This window comes from Phyllobates terribilis, unplaced genomic scaffold, assembly GCF_046119375.1.
Source record: "Phyllobates terribilis strain yellow unplaced genomic scaffold, ASM4611937v1 Scaffold_7__3_contigs__length_470593459, whole genome shotgun sequence".
Classification (NCBI taxonomy): domain Eukaryota; kingdom Metazoa; phylum Chordata; class Amphibia; order Anura; family Dendrobatidae; genus Phyllobates; species Phyllobates terribilis.
This window is the reverse complement of record NW_027362767.1, coordinates 267,836,599-267,851,187: the sequence shown is the minus strand read 5'-3', so window position 1 is coordinate 267,851,187 and position 14,589 is coordinate 267,836,599. Positions and strand designations below refer to the sequence as shown.

The window sequence follows — 14,589 nt, the reverse complement described above, 5'->3', positions numbered from 1 at the left end:
TCCCTGAGAAGGTCCAGATCAGGGATCTTGGAGGTCGCCAGTTCCTACTACTCGCACCTCTTGGGAAGGAGGGAGCTGGATCGTGACGGGATGTCGGTTTTCCTGGCTGAATCTGTTCCTGAGCCAGGGGCTGACCTCTCGCTGGGCGGTTTGGCAGAAGCGATCAAAGAAGAGGAAGTGAGACTGGCGATCGATGGGCTTAGGCCCAAAAAGTCGCCAGGTCTGGATGGCTTAACATCCGAGTTCTTTAGGACCTTTAGGGACTCTTTGGTCCCCCTCTTGACTCAGGTGTTTAACGAGTGTCTCTCCTCGGGCACTCTGCCGAGATCATTAAGGAGGTCAGCTTTGATCATTTTGTCAAAGGGTAAGGATCCGTCACGCATTGAGAACTGGCGTCCCATAGCACTTCTCAATGTGGACAGGAAGATTTTGGCTAAGATACTTTTCAACAGGCTGGTGAAGTTTGCACCCCGGCTCCTTTCGGAGGTTCAGCACTGTTGCGTTCCTGGCCGTAGCACTTTTAGTGCTGTTCTAGGTGTCCGAGAGGCCGTGGAGCAAGGCAGGGCGGGCCTTTGGAAGGGGTTCTTGCTGACCCTGGATCAGGCAAAAGCCTTTGATCGGGTTAACCACGAGTACCTCTGGTCCACTCTTTTGAGGTATGGTCTGCCTGGAGGGTTTGTGGACTGGCTTAAGACCTTGTATGCAGGGGCTGAGACTTTCCCTCTGGTGAATGGGTGGATTGGACGACCTTTCGGGGTAGGGTCCGGTGTCCGTCAGGGCTGTCGTCTTAGCCCTTTGCTTTACGCGTTTGCGATCGATCCCTTCCTCAGAAGGATCGATTGTGGACCGTTGGCGGGGGTGCGGATGGGTGGGGCGGCGCGGGAGGCTATCCTGAGGGTGGTGGCCTACGCGGACGATGTCACCGTCTTTGTTTCTTCGCAAGAGGAGGCAGCGGCGGTGATGTCAGAAGTGGAGCGCTACTCGGAGGCATCCGGGTCCAAGGTCAACCAGGATAAGTGTGAGTCTCTGGCTGGGAGGCGGAGATCCCGGTTTTGATCTTCCGGACACCCTTCCCGAACCCCAAGAACATGCCAAAGTCCTGGGCATCGAATTCGGCCAGGGTGATTACCCCACGAAAAACTGGGAAGGCAGAATCAAAGGTGTCGCCCAAAGAGTGGACCAATGGAGGGGTTGGTCTTTGACCCTGAGGGAAAGGGTTGGCCTGGGCAAAGCTTTCCTGCTCCCCTTGCTAATCTACCTGGGCAGCGTCTGTGTCTTGCCAGAGCCTCTCTGGACACGGGTCTACAGTCTGTTCTTCCAGATGTTATGGGGGAACAGACTGAACCTAGTCAAGCGGGAGGTCACTTACCGCACGAGGAGACTAGGGGGTTTGAATATGGTGAACCCCGTGGTGTTCCTACTGAACACCTTCTTGAAAGTGAACGTGGCAAACCTCTGGAAAGAGAGGGCTCCTCCGTGGGTATTCTCCTGCAAGGGATGGTTTCAGCCTTTCTTCCAGGAATGGGAGACAGGGGGAAGAGTGAAGGATCTCCGCACACCACACGGGCATCTCCCGGCTTACGTTACCCCGGTTCTGAAAATGATCCGCCGGTGGGGTCTGGGAATGTGGGAGGTGAGGTCCCTCCCGAGGAAACTCCTCGATATGAGGGTCTTGCTTTCTCATTTTCAGAGTCCATTGGTCCTCAAAGACTGCCCAAGTCGGGATCTGGAGGTTGGGTTGAGTTTGTTAAATTCTAGCAGGATCCCCAAGAAGTACTGGGACTTGACTTGGCGCTGCTTCCATGGTAAGCTGTATGTGAGGAACAATTTGAAGTACAGGAGCTCCGAGGACAGGAATTGCCCCCGTGAGGCTTGTGCTAACGTGCTGGAAAGCATGGAGCACTTCCTGCTTCATTGTCCCTTTAATACAGAGGTGTACAACAGGGTGGGGGCTTCCATTGGTTGGCAGCGGCTGGCTACTCTGTCCTACGCCGGGTGGGCCTATGGAGCGTTCGGAGACCTTGGGATAAGGGACCGAGACACTTTATTCATAGTCAGCGCAGTGGTCAGGTATTTCACGTGGAACGCACGAGTTTTAGTTTCGACGCAGAGTAAAATCCTCCATGTAGATGAAGTCTGTAGGAACATCCTAGGTGACCTGGTGAAGGTACGTTCTCTGGAGTATGAAGGACTGGGTACCCGGAGGGCGGCCCGTCTCTGGAGGGGCTTTTCCTTCAGGGTGCCTTAGTCCGGTAGTACTCCTATATCCTGGTGGTGGGCTGATGTCTTTCCACCCTAGATTTTTGTTTTTGTATTTCTGTCTCCTGAATAGAAGGTTTGCCGGCATCGAACTTGAGCCTTGGATGGTGAGTGTGTAGGTTGTGTTCTGTATATATTGTATATAATGTATAATAGGGGGTTTTAGTTAGGTTGGGTGGGGGATTTGGGGGGGGGGGGGGGGGGAGTTCTTAATCAGCGGTGATAAGAGGACTGATCTGGCCTGGTCCAGGCCCCGCCTGGGGAAAAACTTTGGGGCCTGATCCTAGCTCGGAGTAATCCTGAACTTTGTGGCCAGAGCTGGATCAGGGGTGGCGGGATAGTTAGTGTAGGTCTGTGTTTTATGTATATATTAAAAAATTACAAAATTTAAAAAAATTATATATATATATATATATATACAAAAAAAAAAAAAGGTTTAAAATTGTTCATGTCACTATTTTATTGTTATTTTTGGTTTTCTGTGGTGTGAATGAGGTGCGGTAAGGGTGTGACTAAGGTCAGGCAGTGGGACCGGTAGGTTAGTGTTAGTGTCCGGTTGTATATACGTTATATTAGGTTTAGTGTTTTATTGTATATAATCTTGTATATAGGACGGTGTGAGCGTTGTGTGGGATTGTATATAGTAGTATGAATGAAGCTGGGCCGGGGGTTTTATAGGTTTTATAATAGTTATTTCTTCTCTATGTATATATTGCTGTGGGTGATGGGGATTTTGTTCTTTCTCTGTAGGTCGGATCTTATATTTCTGTGATTTGTGTCGGGTTTTTGTCGTCTTGTTCTGCAGTTTTGTTCTTATGTTTTGTGTCCTGTAATGTTTTCTTCTATAAATAAAAAAGACCTACAATCTATTACTCCCTGTTATCAGCCATTACTGGGGGAGGTGACTGTAGGACAGGTGAGTACAATCTATTATTCCCTGTTATCAGCCATTACTAGTGTAGAAACCTCCCTGCCCTCATGATCATTGTTTATATCACATATCCGCAGGGCTAAGACATTTCCATCATGTGATGAAAATCGACTGCTTCTCTTATTACGCTCCCGCACTATTATAAGCTGGTGCTCTGCTTATATCAGTGCAGCTCCAGACTCCTCACAGACATCAAAGCTGCGCCCAGGCGGGTGATGAGGGTGAAGGAGACATTTCCGCTCCTGACCTCAGATTACTGCTGGTTCCTGAAGCAAAACATCCTCTCAGATAATCACAGTGGAAGCAGAAAGACACAGGGGCCAAGCCCAGAGCAAGTGGTCCTCAGAGCAAGCAAGGGTCAGGGTCTTCAAGGGCAGCGATTACCTCCGGCTCCTGAGATGAAATAAATGATATAAGATGTTCTTCTATCAAGTCTATCTTCACATGTCGTCCCGTAATCATCCGTCAGAACAGATGCAGCAGCAATCCTTTGTCAAAAAAAGTTGCGCAGACACAACAACTTTTTTATTAATTTTTTAAAAAATCTGATGATTTCAGCTTGATTTGTTTTGTTTTTTTTTAACATTGAAGTCTATGGAAAATGGAATTTTGATGACGGATTGCTACTGGATCCGTCCCAGCGGATGATTACATGTGAACATAAATTTAGTGTCCAAAAAACACAAGGGATATCAATTGCTTGACATTTCGATTCAACATTTATAGTTGTAAGGCGTCGAGTCTCCCTCGCCCCGAGGCCGTTTCGCTGTCGCTTGTTCCAGGGGGTCTCACACGCAGCGGGCCTTACTACACACCCCTGGTCCATAGGTAATCTTGCACTCAGGTGCTCTCCTTTGGCACTATGCACTTTATTTGCTGTTACCACCTGTCAATTTAGCCTACAATGAAGTTGTCAATCATTTGCACAATGCACCTTATGAACAAACAATGATAGATTGTATTAAGCATTTCTGGTGACTCTTCAATATTTTGGGCATTTTGCTAATATAAAATACAAATGGATATTTTACACCTATAAAAAAAGGTAGACAGGCATCAGAAATTTACTTTGATACTGCTGGAATTACCCATTTTTAAGCACCAGGGAAAAGGTGAATATCTGTCTCTCGTCTGTTGGAGCCCCCCCCCCCCATTTCTACCCTTACTCTATTCCTGATTTTAATGATTTTGTAAGTTTTACTGCATCTTAATAAATGAAATATATTTGTATACTTCTGTGAGCTGGAGTCACTTTCTATCCCAGAGCCTACTACATGGCTAATAGGGATCTAGGCTATAAAAATAGACATGTGAACATAGCCTAATAGCAGCTCGCTCAGCTTTCTGCACAAATCATAGATTGTACCCTCTTGCGTCTAGGGCCCTCATTCCTTTAATCGTCTGTCCACGTCCCCTCTGAACTTCTGAAGTATTTTTAGCATTGGGTTGCCTGAAGTGCTGCGGTTAGTGTTGAGCATTCCGATACGGAGTTCCGATACTTTTAGAATATCGAATACCGGAATCGGAAGTTCCCATAATGCCTGCGCTCTGCAGTGTCTCTGAAGGATGACAAGCTGGATGGCAGCGCTCAGCTTACTGTACTTGTCATTTAGTGTTAAAGGATTTATTAAAAAAAATAATAGTGTTTTCATGCACATTCTCTTTAAAAAAGCTGGCCGGCAATTCAGCAGCAGCATACACCGGTACCCGACAATTTACAACAGAAAGAATAGAGCATCACACATAGATTAGATATATATGTGACTGACATGTTTCTATCTAAGAAGTACAGTGACAGTGTTGGTTACTGTACTTGTCATTTAGTGTAAAGGATTTATTCAAAAAAATAATAATGTTTTCATGCGCCGTCTCTTTAAAAAAGCCGGCCGGCAATTCAGCATCTGTACCCGACAATTTATAACAGACAGAATAGAGCTTCACATATAGATTAGATAGATAGAAACATGTCAGTCACATATATAAGAAGTACACTGATAGTGTTGGTTACTGTACTTGTCATTTAGTGTTAAAATAAAGGATTTATTAAAAAAAAAAAATTGGCGTGGGGTTCCCCGTAATTTTAGGCTCTAGCGGAGGTTAAGCAGACGGCTGGAGCAGATGTTTGAAGCCTGGGAAGGGGGTAATACCCACGGAGCTTCCCAGGCTACTAATATCAGCCCCCAGCTGAATACCTAGCCTTTACTAGCTATTAAAATGGGGGACCCCCCAAAAAATGACATGGGGTCCCCCCTATTTTAATAGCTAGCAAAGGCCAGGCAGACAGCTGGGGGCTGATATTAGTAGCCCAGGAAGGGTGCCATGAAAATTGGCCCCCTCCCAGGCTAGAAACACCAGCTGTCAGCCGTCCCAGAAATGGCGCATTATGGATGCGCCAATTCTGGCACTTAGCCTCGCTCTTCCACGCTGCCCTGGTGCGGTGGCAGGGAGTAATAGGGTTGGGGTTGATGTCAGCTTATAATGCCAGCTGACATCAAGCCCAGGTTAGTAATGGAGAGGCGTCTATAAGACACCCCCATTACTAACCCCATAGTCAAAGTTAAAAAAAAAACCACAAACACCCAGAATAAAGTCCTTTAATTGAAATAAAGACACAATTTTTTAATGTTCTAAATTAAACCATACTTACCATCACGCCCATTCCAGCTGAAGCCAACGATCTCCTGCAATAAAAGTAAAATAATAAAGCAACCTCATCTTTACCTTTCCATGGTTCCCACGACAGCTACAGCTCTGCTACATTCACATGACAGGCTGGATCGCAACAGAACGCTGCCATCCAGCTTGCCATGCCGCAGAGACTGAGAAGCGCAGGCATGCTTGCGCTCTGCAGTGTCTGGCTGTGACGGCATAAAGATGACCTCGGCTCATCTGGATGCCGTCACAGCGAGTCACTGAGGAGCGCAAGCAAGCCTGCGCTTCTCCGTGTCTGCGGGATGACAGGCTGGATGGCAGCGTTCTGTTGCGATCCAGCCTGTCATGTGAATGTAGCAGAGCTGGAGCTGTCGTGGGAACCATGGAAAGGTAAAGATGAGGTTGCTTTATTATTTTACTTTTATTGCAGGAGATCGTTGGCTTCAGCTGGAATGGGCGTGATGGTAAGTATGGTTTAATTTAGAACAATAAAGAATTGTGTGTTTATTTCAATTAAAGGACTTTATTCTGGGTGTTTGTGTTTTTTTTTTAACTTTGACTATGGGGTTAGTAATGGGGGTGTCTTATAGAAGCCTCTCCATTACTAACCTGGGCTTGATGTCAGCTGGCATTATAAGCTGACATCAACCCCAACCCTATTACCCCACTGCCACCACTACAGGGCAGTGGGAAGAGCGAGGCTAAGTGCCAGAATTGGCGCATCCTATGGATGCGCCATTTCTGGGGCGGCTGACGGCTGGTGTTTCTAGCCAATATTCATGGCACCCTTCCTGGGCTATTAATATCAACCCCCAGCTGTCTGCCTAGCCTTTGCTAGCTATTAAAATAGGGGGGACCCCACGTCATTTTTTTGGGGGTCCCCCATTTTAATAGCTAGTAAAGGCTAGGTATTCAGCTGGGGGCTGATATTAGTAGCCTGGGAAGCTCCGTGGGTATTACCCACTTCCCAGGCTTCAAACATCTGCCCCAGCCATCTGCTTAACCTCCGCTAGAGCTTAAAATTACGGGGAACCCCACGCCAATTTTTTTTTTTTTTAAATCCTTTATTTTAACACTAAATGACAAGTACAGTAATCAACACTGTCACTGTACTTCTTATATATGTGACTGACATGTTTCTATCTATCTAATCTATGTGTGATGCTCTATTCTTTCTGTTGTAAATTGTCGGGTACCGGTGTATGCCGCTGCTGATTTGCCGGCTTTTCATGTAATACATTCTACATTATTCTTAGTTGTTTTCCTTCATGTAGAATTAACCTACAAGGAAAGAAAGGGTTTATTTTCATTCCGATATTTGTGTCCCATTGACTTGCATTGGTTTCCGGTATCGGAATCGGCGATATCCGATACTTTTTGGGTATCGGTCCGATCCAATATTTCCCGATATCGGAAGGTATCGCTCAACACTAGCTGCGGTATATGTCGGTGCTATAGAAAAAGAATTCATTCTTATTACTCTGCATGTCATATACGTCTAGGTCCATGACTGCTTGTGACAGTCTTCACTGTACAGTGGCTTCTGTTCATAAACTAGGTGGCTCTGGATGAGCAGAGCTATACACGCACCTTCCCCTGGTGATTGTTAGGATATGATCGCCCTGAGATGTAAGATCTGTGTACACGGAGTCTGTAATACACATTACATAAATATCAGGCAATTCCACTGACCACCTGATATGTATGGGTGTCACCAACTCTTCCACGACCTAAGGAGCATGGGGGGTTGGGTCGCTGAATTTTAACACTCGGTCCTTGGTGATGGGGGGGGGGGGGGAGCCAGAGGTGGCACGGCAGTGGGGAAAAGCACCGGAGGCAGCCGGACAGGGGGCTTTAAGTGAGCTTGTAATGTCAGGGAAAGCAGCAGCAATATTACTAATCTTCTCTCTCCCATCATCGCCTGCCACTTACACACGAGAGCGTCAGCGCTCACAATGTCAGACGATGGCATTGGGCAGGCGACAAGCGGCCATCAATACACAGAGGGGTCCACAGGAAAGAACCAGGAGCTACAGGGAAACCATCAACAAGCAGCTGTTAATGGATCACAGTCTCCTAATTGGAGTAATAGGGTCTTGCGCTTCCTTGGCTCATTAAAGGGCCGTTGCCAACTGGACATGTGGATGTCAGAGAGAGAGAGACCCCCACATCACTCCCCTTGGTCGCTACATGGGTTACCCAGCGAGCCATTCACTCTTCATTTACCAGTTAGGACAATACGATTAACAAACCATCGGAGATGGTTTCTTCCATTCACTAACTGCACATTTTTACTTTCCAGGGATTTCTGCCTCCGAACTCATCGTATGGTTAAAATGCTAATTTTCTCAGACTTTGTGCATCAATTTCTTACCATTTTCAAAGATCTCTGTTTGCGGTCAATGAATATAAAGATTCTTGTGTAACCTCAGAAGTACAAGCAGAATACCTTTCACAGTTTGGGGGTTAGCTACAATTGTATCCACTCTGCTTTCCTGCCTGCATAGTTTGTTACAATGTATCAGTACAGAGGATTGTCCACACTGGATACAATAGTAACAGATCCTCAGCTGTGGGAAGTGTTGGGTCTGTTGGGGGTTTTAAGCCTCTGAGTATAAACAAGAATGTTATCATTCACTGACAGCAAGCAGAGATCTTGAAACGATGACTGGAAATTGTCTTTATATCTTAGCTCTTTGATGAACATGATTGGAGGAAAATCAAAGCAGACGTCTTATGGCAGAAGAGAATCTACACTGGACATCAGCAAGGACAATCACTCCCAGTATGTCCTGGATGATGAGCTCAGGTGTCTTTCAGTCTAGGCACTTCATCATCTCCTCAGAAAAATGCTAAACAATCCATGAAATCTGCGGCTAATTCGCGACATTCTCCAGCCACCAGGAATGCAGAACAGGAAGCTTCACATCTGTCAGAGGAATGAAAAAAGGGCTCCGGGTCCGTGGACACTGCGCTGACGGCACCGCCACACATGTCTGCCCTCTATGCCAGGTGCCAATCACTGACTGCAACCATTCACCAGGAGCGGGCACATGATTCACTACTGATAAAACGTCACACGGAGAGCGGGGGAGGGGGAATGCCACTGACATGGCCAGATGAGGAGGAAGTCCGACCGCTGCCAACTGCATTGTGGAAACCAAGAACTCAGCTCGTCCTAATCTGAGCGCCGCCGCTTCCTCCTCCAATCCACAAAACTGCGTACAGCCTCTAGGAGAAAGCATCTGTCTGATCCTGGGAAAGCTGAGTGCCATCCAACATGGCCGCCCTTCCCAGAAAAAAACATCCTAGTAATGGAACAATGGAGTGAGGGATGTACAGCTGACAAGTCATCTACGTGGCTGAAAACCAAGTGCAACAGCCTGCACATTATAGGTCACACTATGGGATCACCATTTACTTCTGGGTCGGGAGTGAAGGGTCCCGACAGGCTTCATTCTGGGCGCGGCCAGGATCACGAACGGCAGATGCACCAGTGTTTACCATGGAGTCACTGTCAGGTGCCAACATCTGGCGGCCACATGTCAGCCCACAGAGAAATACTGAACAACAACCTGCAGACGAGCAGAGACTACAACTCCCAGCAGAGGAGGGACACTCATAGCATTGTGCAGATTACGGGAGTACTGCTCCAGTCTTAAGGAATTGGTGGGGGTGGTGGGGTGAAGACCTGCCTTAACTTGTATTCTATTCTACCTGAAATCCTCCGTGCTGCTGGGTACACTGATCCTTTCAGGATGTGACCTCCAGCACAATCTTCTCCTGAAAGAGAACAGTCTGTCTTGAAATACTCTATGCTGCTGTGAAATATGCACGATCCACCATGTAACCTACTCAAAATCAGCACACTCCTCTCCTGACATACTCTGTGCTGCTGGGGAACCCTTCTCCTTTAGTTATGTAAATCTCAGTCTGCAACCTATAACAGATCAGTCTATCCTGAAACACTCTGTGCTGCTGGGACACTCGTTCCTCACTTCGGAGACACTGGACCTGTTGGATTCTTTGCTCTCCAGCTTCTTTTTCTCTTGAATAAACCAAAAACTATTTTGATCCGTCTGATTTGTACTGTGATGTCACCTCTCGGGCTCTAGAGATGTCCCCGCTCCTGAGGCCATCCCCATCATCATTTACCGGAGACGTCATAACCTGTCATGTCCCTTTAAATCCCTGGCTCACAATTCCTGCAGACATCACACTTCTAAATATGCGGGGTATTTTTCAAATGTTTAGAGAGATGACTACTGAGCCACGGCCTGTCCACTGACTGCGCTGACCACTGGGCCAGATAGGGGGTGCTGTAATGGACAGATGACCAGTACAACCATCACATGTACTGGTAGCGATCTGCGTCACTGGTCACAGGATGAGCTGTCAGTGAATGGAAACGTCCTAGTTTATACTCAGAGGCCATAAAGGCCTAAACTGGGGGTTTATTACAATTGCTTCTAATCTAGACAATCCTCTGTAAACTCAAAATATCGGCAACAAAATCCTTCTGTTCTCTACAATGTATCCTCGCAGGAGAACTGTATCCGTCTGAGCTGGTACATTGTAGAAAATGGTCCAAACAGGCGACATGTGATGTGCTCAGACAATTGTCCAGACTGATAGATACATTGTAACAAACAGCTGCAAGGACTAGATCTCTACAGGTTTTCTGCTGAATCTGGGATGTGAACGAGGAGGTTTCCATTCACTGAAAACAAGCAGAAACATTACATTCATTACAGCTCCGTACCCCAATACAGGGACCCCACAACAAACTACTTCATGTCAGGGGGGACAGAATGCACAAGACTTCAGGGGCCAAACAGAAGTAACCTTGGGCCACAATGACTTCTCCGAGTGCCCGGAGACTCCAAGATAGAACAGGCTGTAATAAGACCCCTCTCCCCTCCGGGTGCATAAAGTCCCTGCAGCTTCCTCTAGTCTCCTGGGCAATAACCAATGTAGCCGTCAGTACCTCTCCGACAGAGCAGGCGGGTGCAGACCTTATGGCGACCATATTGGTGGTCATACAGCTTTCCCGGGAACAGAGAGATCTTGGTAGAAAATAACAGAAAAAGTGGACAGTGGGGTACAGCCTGAGAGAAGTATACGGCCCCCCCAAAAATGAGTAAAACCAGATAATGTATCATCATATGACTACTAGACTGGAACCTGCCGACCCCGTAACCTACACACACCCACCGTCACTGATGGGGAGATCCTGCCGTCACCAGAGCTGAGGGGGGGAGCCCGCCGTCACCCCAGAGAGGGAGGGGGGGGGGGGGAGCCCGCCGTCACCCCAGAGAGGGAGCCCGCCGTCGCCCCAGAGAGGGAGGGGGGGGGGGGGAGCCCGCCGTCACCACAGAGAGGGGGGGGGGGGAGCCCGCCGTCACCACAGAGAGGGAGGGAGGGGGGGGGGGAGCCCGCCGTCACCCCAGAGAGGGATGGGGGGGGGGGGGGGGAGCCCGCCGTCACCCCAGAGAGGGATGGGGGGGGGGGGGGGGAGCCCGCCGTCACCCCAGAGAGGGATGGGGGGGGGGGGGGGGAGCCCGCCGTCACCCCAGAGAGGGATGGGGGGGGGGGGGGGGGGGGAGCCCGCCGTCACCCCAGAGAGGGATGGGGGGGGGGGAGCCCGCCGTCACCCCAGAGAGGGATGGGGGGGGGGGAGCCCGCCGTCACCCCAGAGAGGGATGGGGGGGGGGGGGAGCCCGCCGTCACCCCAGAGAGGGATGGGGGAGGGGGGGGGGGAGCCCGCCGTCACCCCAGAGAGGGATGGGGGAGGGGGGGGGGGGAGCCCGCCGTCACCCCAGAGAGGGATGGGGGGGGGGGGGGGGAGCCCGCCGTCACCCCAGAGAGGGATGGGGGGGGGGGGGGGGGAGCCCGCCGTCACCCCAGAGAGGGATGGGGGGGGGGGGGGGGAGCCCGCCGTCACCCCAGAGAGGGATGGGGGGGGGGGGGAGCCCGCCGTCACCCCAGAGAGGGATGGGGGGGGGGGGGGAGCGGAGCCCGCCGTCACCCCAGAGAGGGATGGGGGGGGGGAGCCCGCCGTCACCCCAGAGAGGGATGGGGGGGGGGAGCCCGTCATCACCCCAGAGAGAAGGGGGGGGGGGAGAGCCCGCCGTCGTCACTAGAGAGGAGGGGGGGGGGGGGCCGTCACCAAAGAGGGAGGGAGCCCACATCCTGGCCTGTTTCGACCCTTGTCTCCCTCACTTATATGCACCCTCTAATGTCACCTCTTCACTTTGTTCAACGAACCCCCACAACACGAGCCCCCCAAACCATCTCTGTCCTCCCTGAGATCTTTTCACTTTCACATCCCCCGGGTGAGGCCCCTCTCCACCCCTGATGCCCCCCCCCCCAAAGTGCCCCATCTCTCATCTTCAGTGGCCCCTCAGTCCCATCCCCTGTTCCTGGTGATCCCTTCACCTGTGCATTCTCTCAGGCCCCGACCCCCATCTCCCCCCTCTAAACCGAGGGGACCCCCAAACTCTGTTTCTCCTAGTGTCCCCACAATTCTCACCCCCAGGTCTCCGCCCGCTGTCAGTAGTTCCCCTGTGAGCCTCATCGCGTTCCCGGGTTCCCCCCTCGTCACTCTCCCCCGGTCCTCCTCTCATTCCCCGGCCGCTGTCAGCGGTTCGGGGCCTGTACAGAATGCGTGCCCCGGGGCTGCAGGGAGCGGCCGCTTTCCCCCTGGCGGCGGCGGCGGCGCAGTTTCCTCCCCGGTACCTGCTTTCTCTATTCTCCCGGACATCTCCGCTGCTCATAGGCCGCTCCCCGGGGCCGCGCTCTCCGGTACCGTGTGTCCGGACTCCAGGGAGGGAAGGCCCCGGTTCTTGTCCCTCCGGATTACCAGCCTAAACCAACTGCAGCGACTTCATGACCGGAGTGATGAGTCCAGTGAAAGGCTCCGTGTCCTCCGCCGCCGCCGCCGCTCTATCTCCTGCGTGTGAGGAGTCGCCTCCTGTACCGACCGCCGCACAGCGCCCCCGGGGGCCGAACCGAGAACTGCAGCCTGACCGAGCGGCCCCAAGTAAGGAGGAGCAGCCCTGTGTAATGAGACAGAGGCCCCATGTAAGGAGAAGCAGCCCTGTATAATGATATCATGAGATAGCGGTCCTATGTAAAGAGGAGCAGCACTGTGTAAGGAGAAACAGAGTCGACCGATGTAGTGAGAAAGAGAGTGGACCTGTGTAAAAAGAGCAGGCCTATGTAAGGAGAGAGAGGACCTATGTAAAGAGATAATAGACTCATGAATAGAGAGTGGCCCTTATAAAAAGAGAGCCAGTCTATGTAAGGAGAACAGCCCTATGTAATGAGAAAGCAACACCTTGTAAAGATAGTGTCCCCATGTAAAAAGAGACCAGACTCATGTAAAGAGAGAGCAGAGACATGAATAGAGAGCAGCACCACATAAAGAGACATCGGCATCATGTGGACAGAGAGAAACCCTATGTAAAGAGAGAGGCAATGTGTAGAGGAGCTCCTATGTAAAGAGAGAGGAGCTCCTATGTAAAGAGAGAGGAGCTCCTATGTAAAGAGAGAGGAGCTCCTATGTAAAGAGAGAGGAGCTCCTATGCAAAGAGAGAGAAGCTCCTATGTAAAGAGAGAGGAGCTCCTATGTAAAGAGAGAGGAGCTCCTATGTAAAGAGAGAGGAGCTCCTATGCAAAGAGAAGCTCCTATGTAAAGAGAGAGGAGCTCCTATGCAAAGAGAGAAGCTTCTATGTAAAGAGAGAGGAGCTCATATGTAAAGAAATAGGTGCTCCTATGCAAAGAGAGAGGGACTGCTATGTAATGAGAGAGGAGCTTGTATTTAAGAGAGGGGCTCATATGTAAAGAGAGAGTGGCTTCTATCTAAAGAGAGAGGGGCTGTATGTAAAAAGAGAGGGGCTGCTATTTACAGAGAGAGGGGCTCCTATGTAAAGCGAAAGGTGCTCCTATAGAGAGAGAGAGAGAAGCTCCTATGCAAAGAGAGAGGAGCTCCTAGACATAGGGGCTGCTATGTAGAGAGAGGAGCTGCTTTGCACAGAGGGAGGAGCTCCTATGTAAAGAGAGGGGCTGCTATTTAAAGAGAGAGAGAAGCTCCTATGTAAAGAGAGAGGGGCTGCTATGTAAAAAAGAGAGTAGCTGCTTTGCAAAGAAAGGAGCTCCTATGTAAAGAGAGGGACTGCCATGCAAAGAAAGGAGCTTCTATGTAAAGAGAGAGGTGCTCCTTTGTAAAAATAGGAGCTCCTATGCAAAAAGAGAGGTGCTCCTATGCAAAGAGAGAGGAGCTCCTATTTAAAGAGAGAGGAGCTCCTATGTAAAGAGAGATGTTACTATGTAAAGAGAGAGGAGCTCCTATGCAAAGAGAGAGGTGCTCCTATGTAAAGAGAGAGAAGCTCCTATTTAAAGAGAGAGGAGCTCCTGTGCAAAGAGAGAGGCGCTCCTATGCAAAGAGAGAGGAGCTCCTATGTAAAGAGAGGAGCTCCTATGCAAAGAGAGAGGTGCTCCTTTGTAAAAAGACATGGGCTATGTAAAGAGAGATGCTCCTATGCAAAGAAAGAGGTGCTCCTTTGTAAAGAGACAGGGGCTGCTATGTACAGAAAGAGGTGATGCTATGTATGGAGAGAGGAGCTGCTATGTAAAGAGAGGGGCTGCTATGTGCAGAGAGAGGGGCTGCTATGTAAAAAGAAGGGCTATGTACAGAGAGAGGGGCTGCTATGTAAAGAGAGAGGAGCTCCTATGTAAAGAGAGG

General features: G+C 49.9%; 1 protein-coding gene across 7 annotated transcripts in view; it reads right to left on the bottom strand.

Moving 5' to 3' along the window:
• Positions 1 to 12,868, bottom strand: part of RAPGEF1 (Rap guanine nucleotide exchange factor 1) — a 64,460-nt gene extending 51,592 nt beyond the window's left edge. For 6 of the 7 annotated variants that reach the window (XM_073640675.1, XM_073640677.1, XM_073640678.1 and 3 more), the window contains exon 1: positions 12,581 to 12,867. In XM_073640675.1, the coding sequence (XP_073496776.1) occupies positions 12,581 to 12,605 (25 nt within the window). In that variant the 5' untranslated portion in view covers positions 12,606 to 12,867. Of the gene's footprint in view, positions 1 to 12,580 lie in introns of all 7 variants that reach the window. The other variant, XM_073640681.1, reaches the window with a different exon arrangement.
• Positions 12,869 to 14,589: the final 1,721 nt, after the last annotated feature.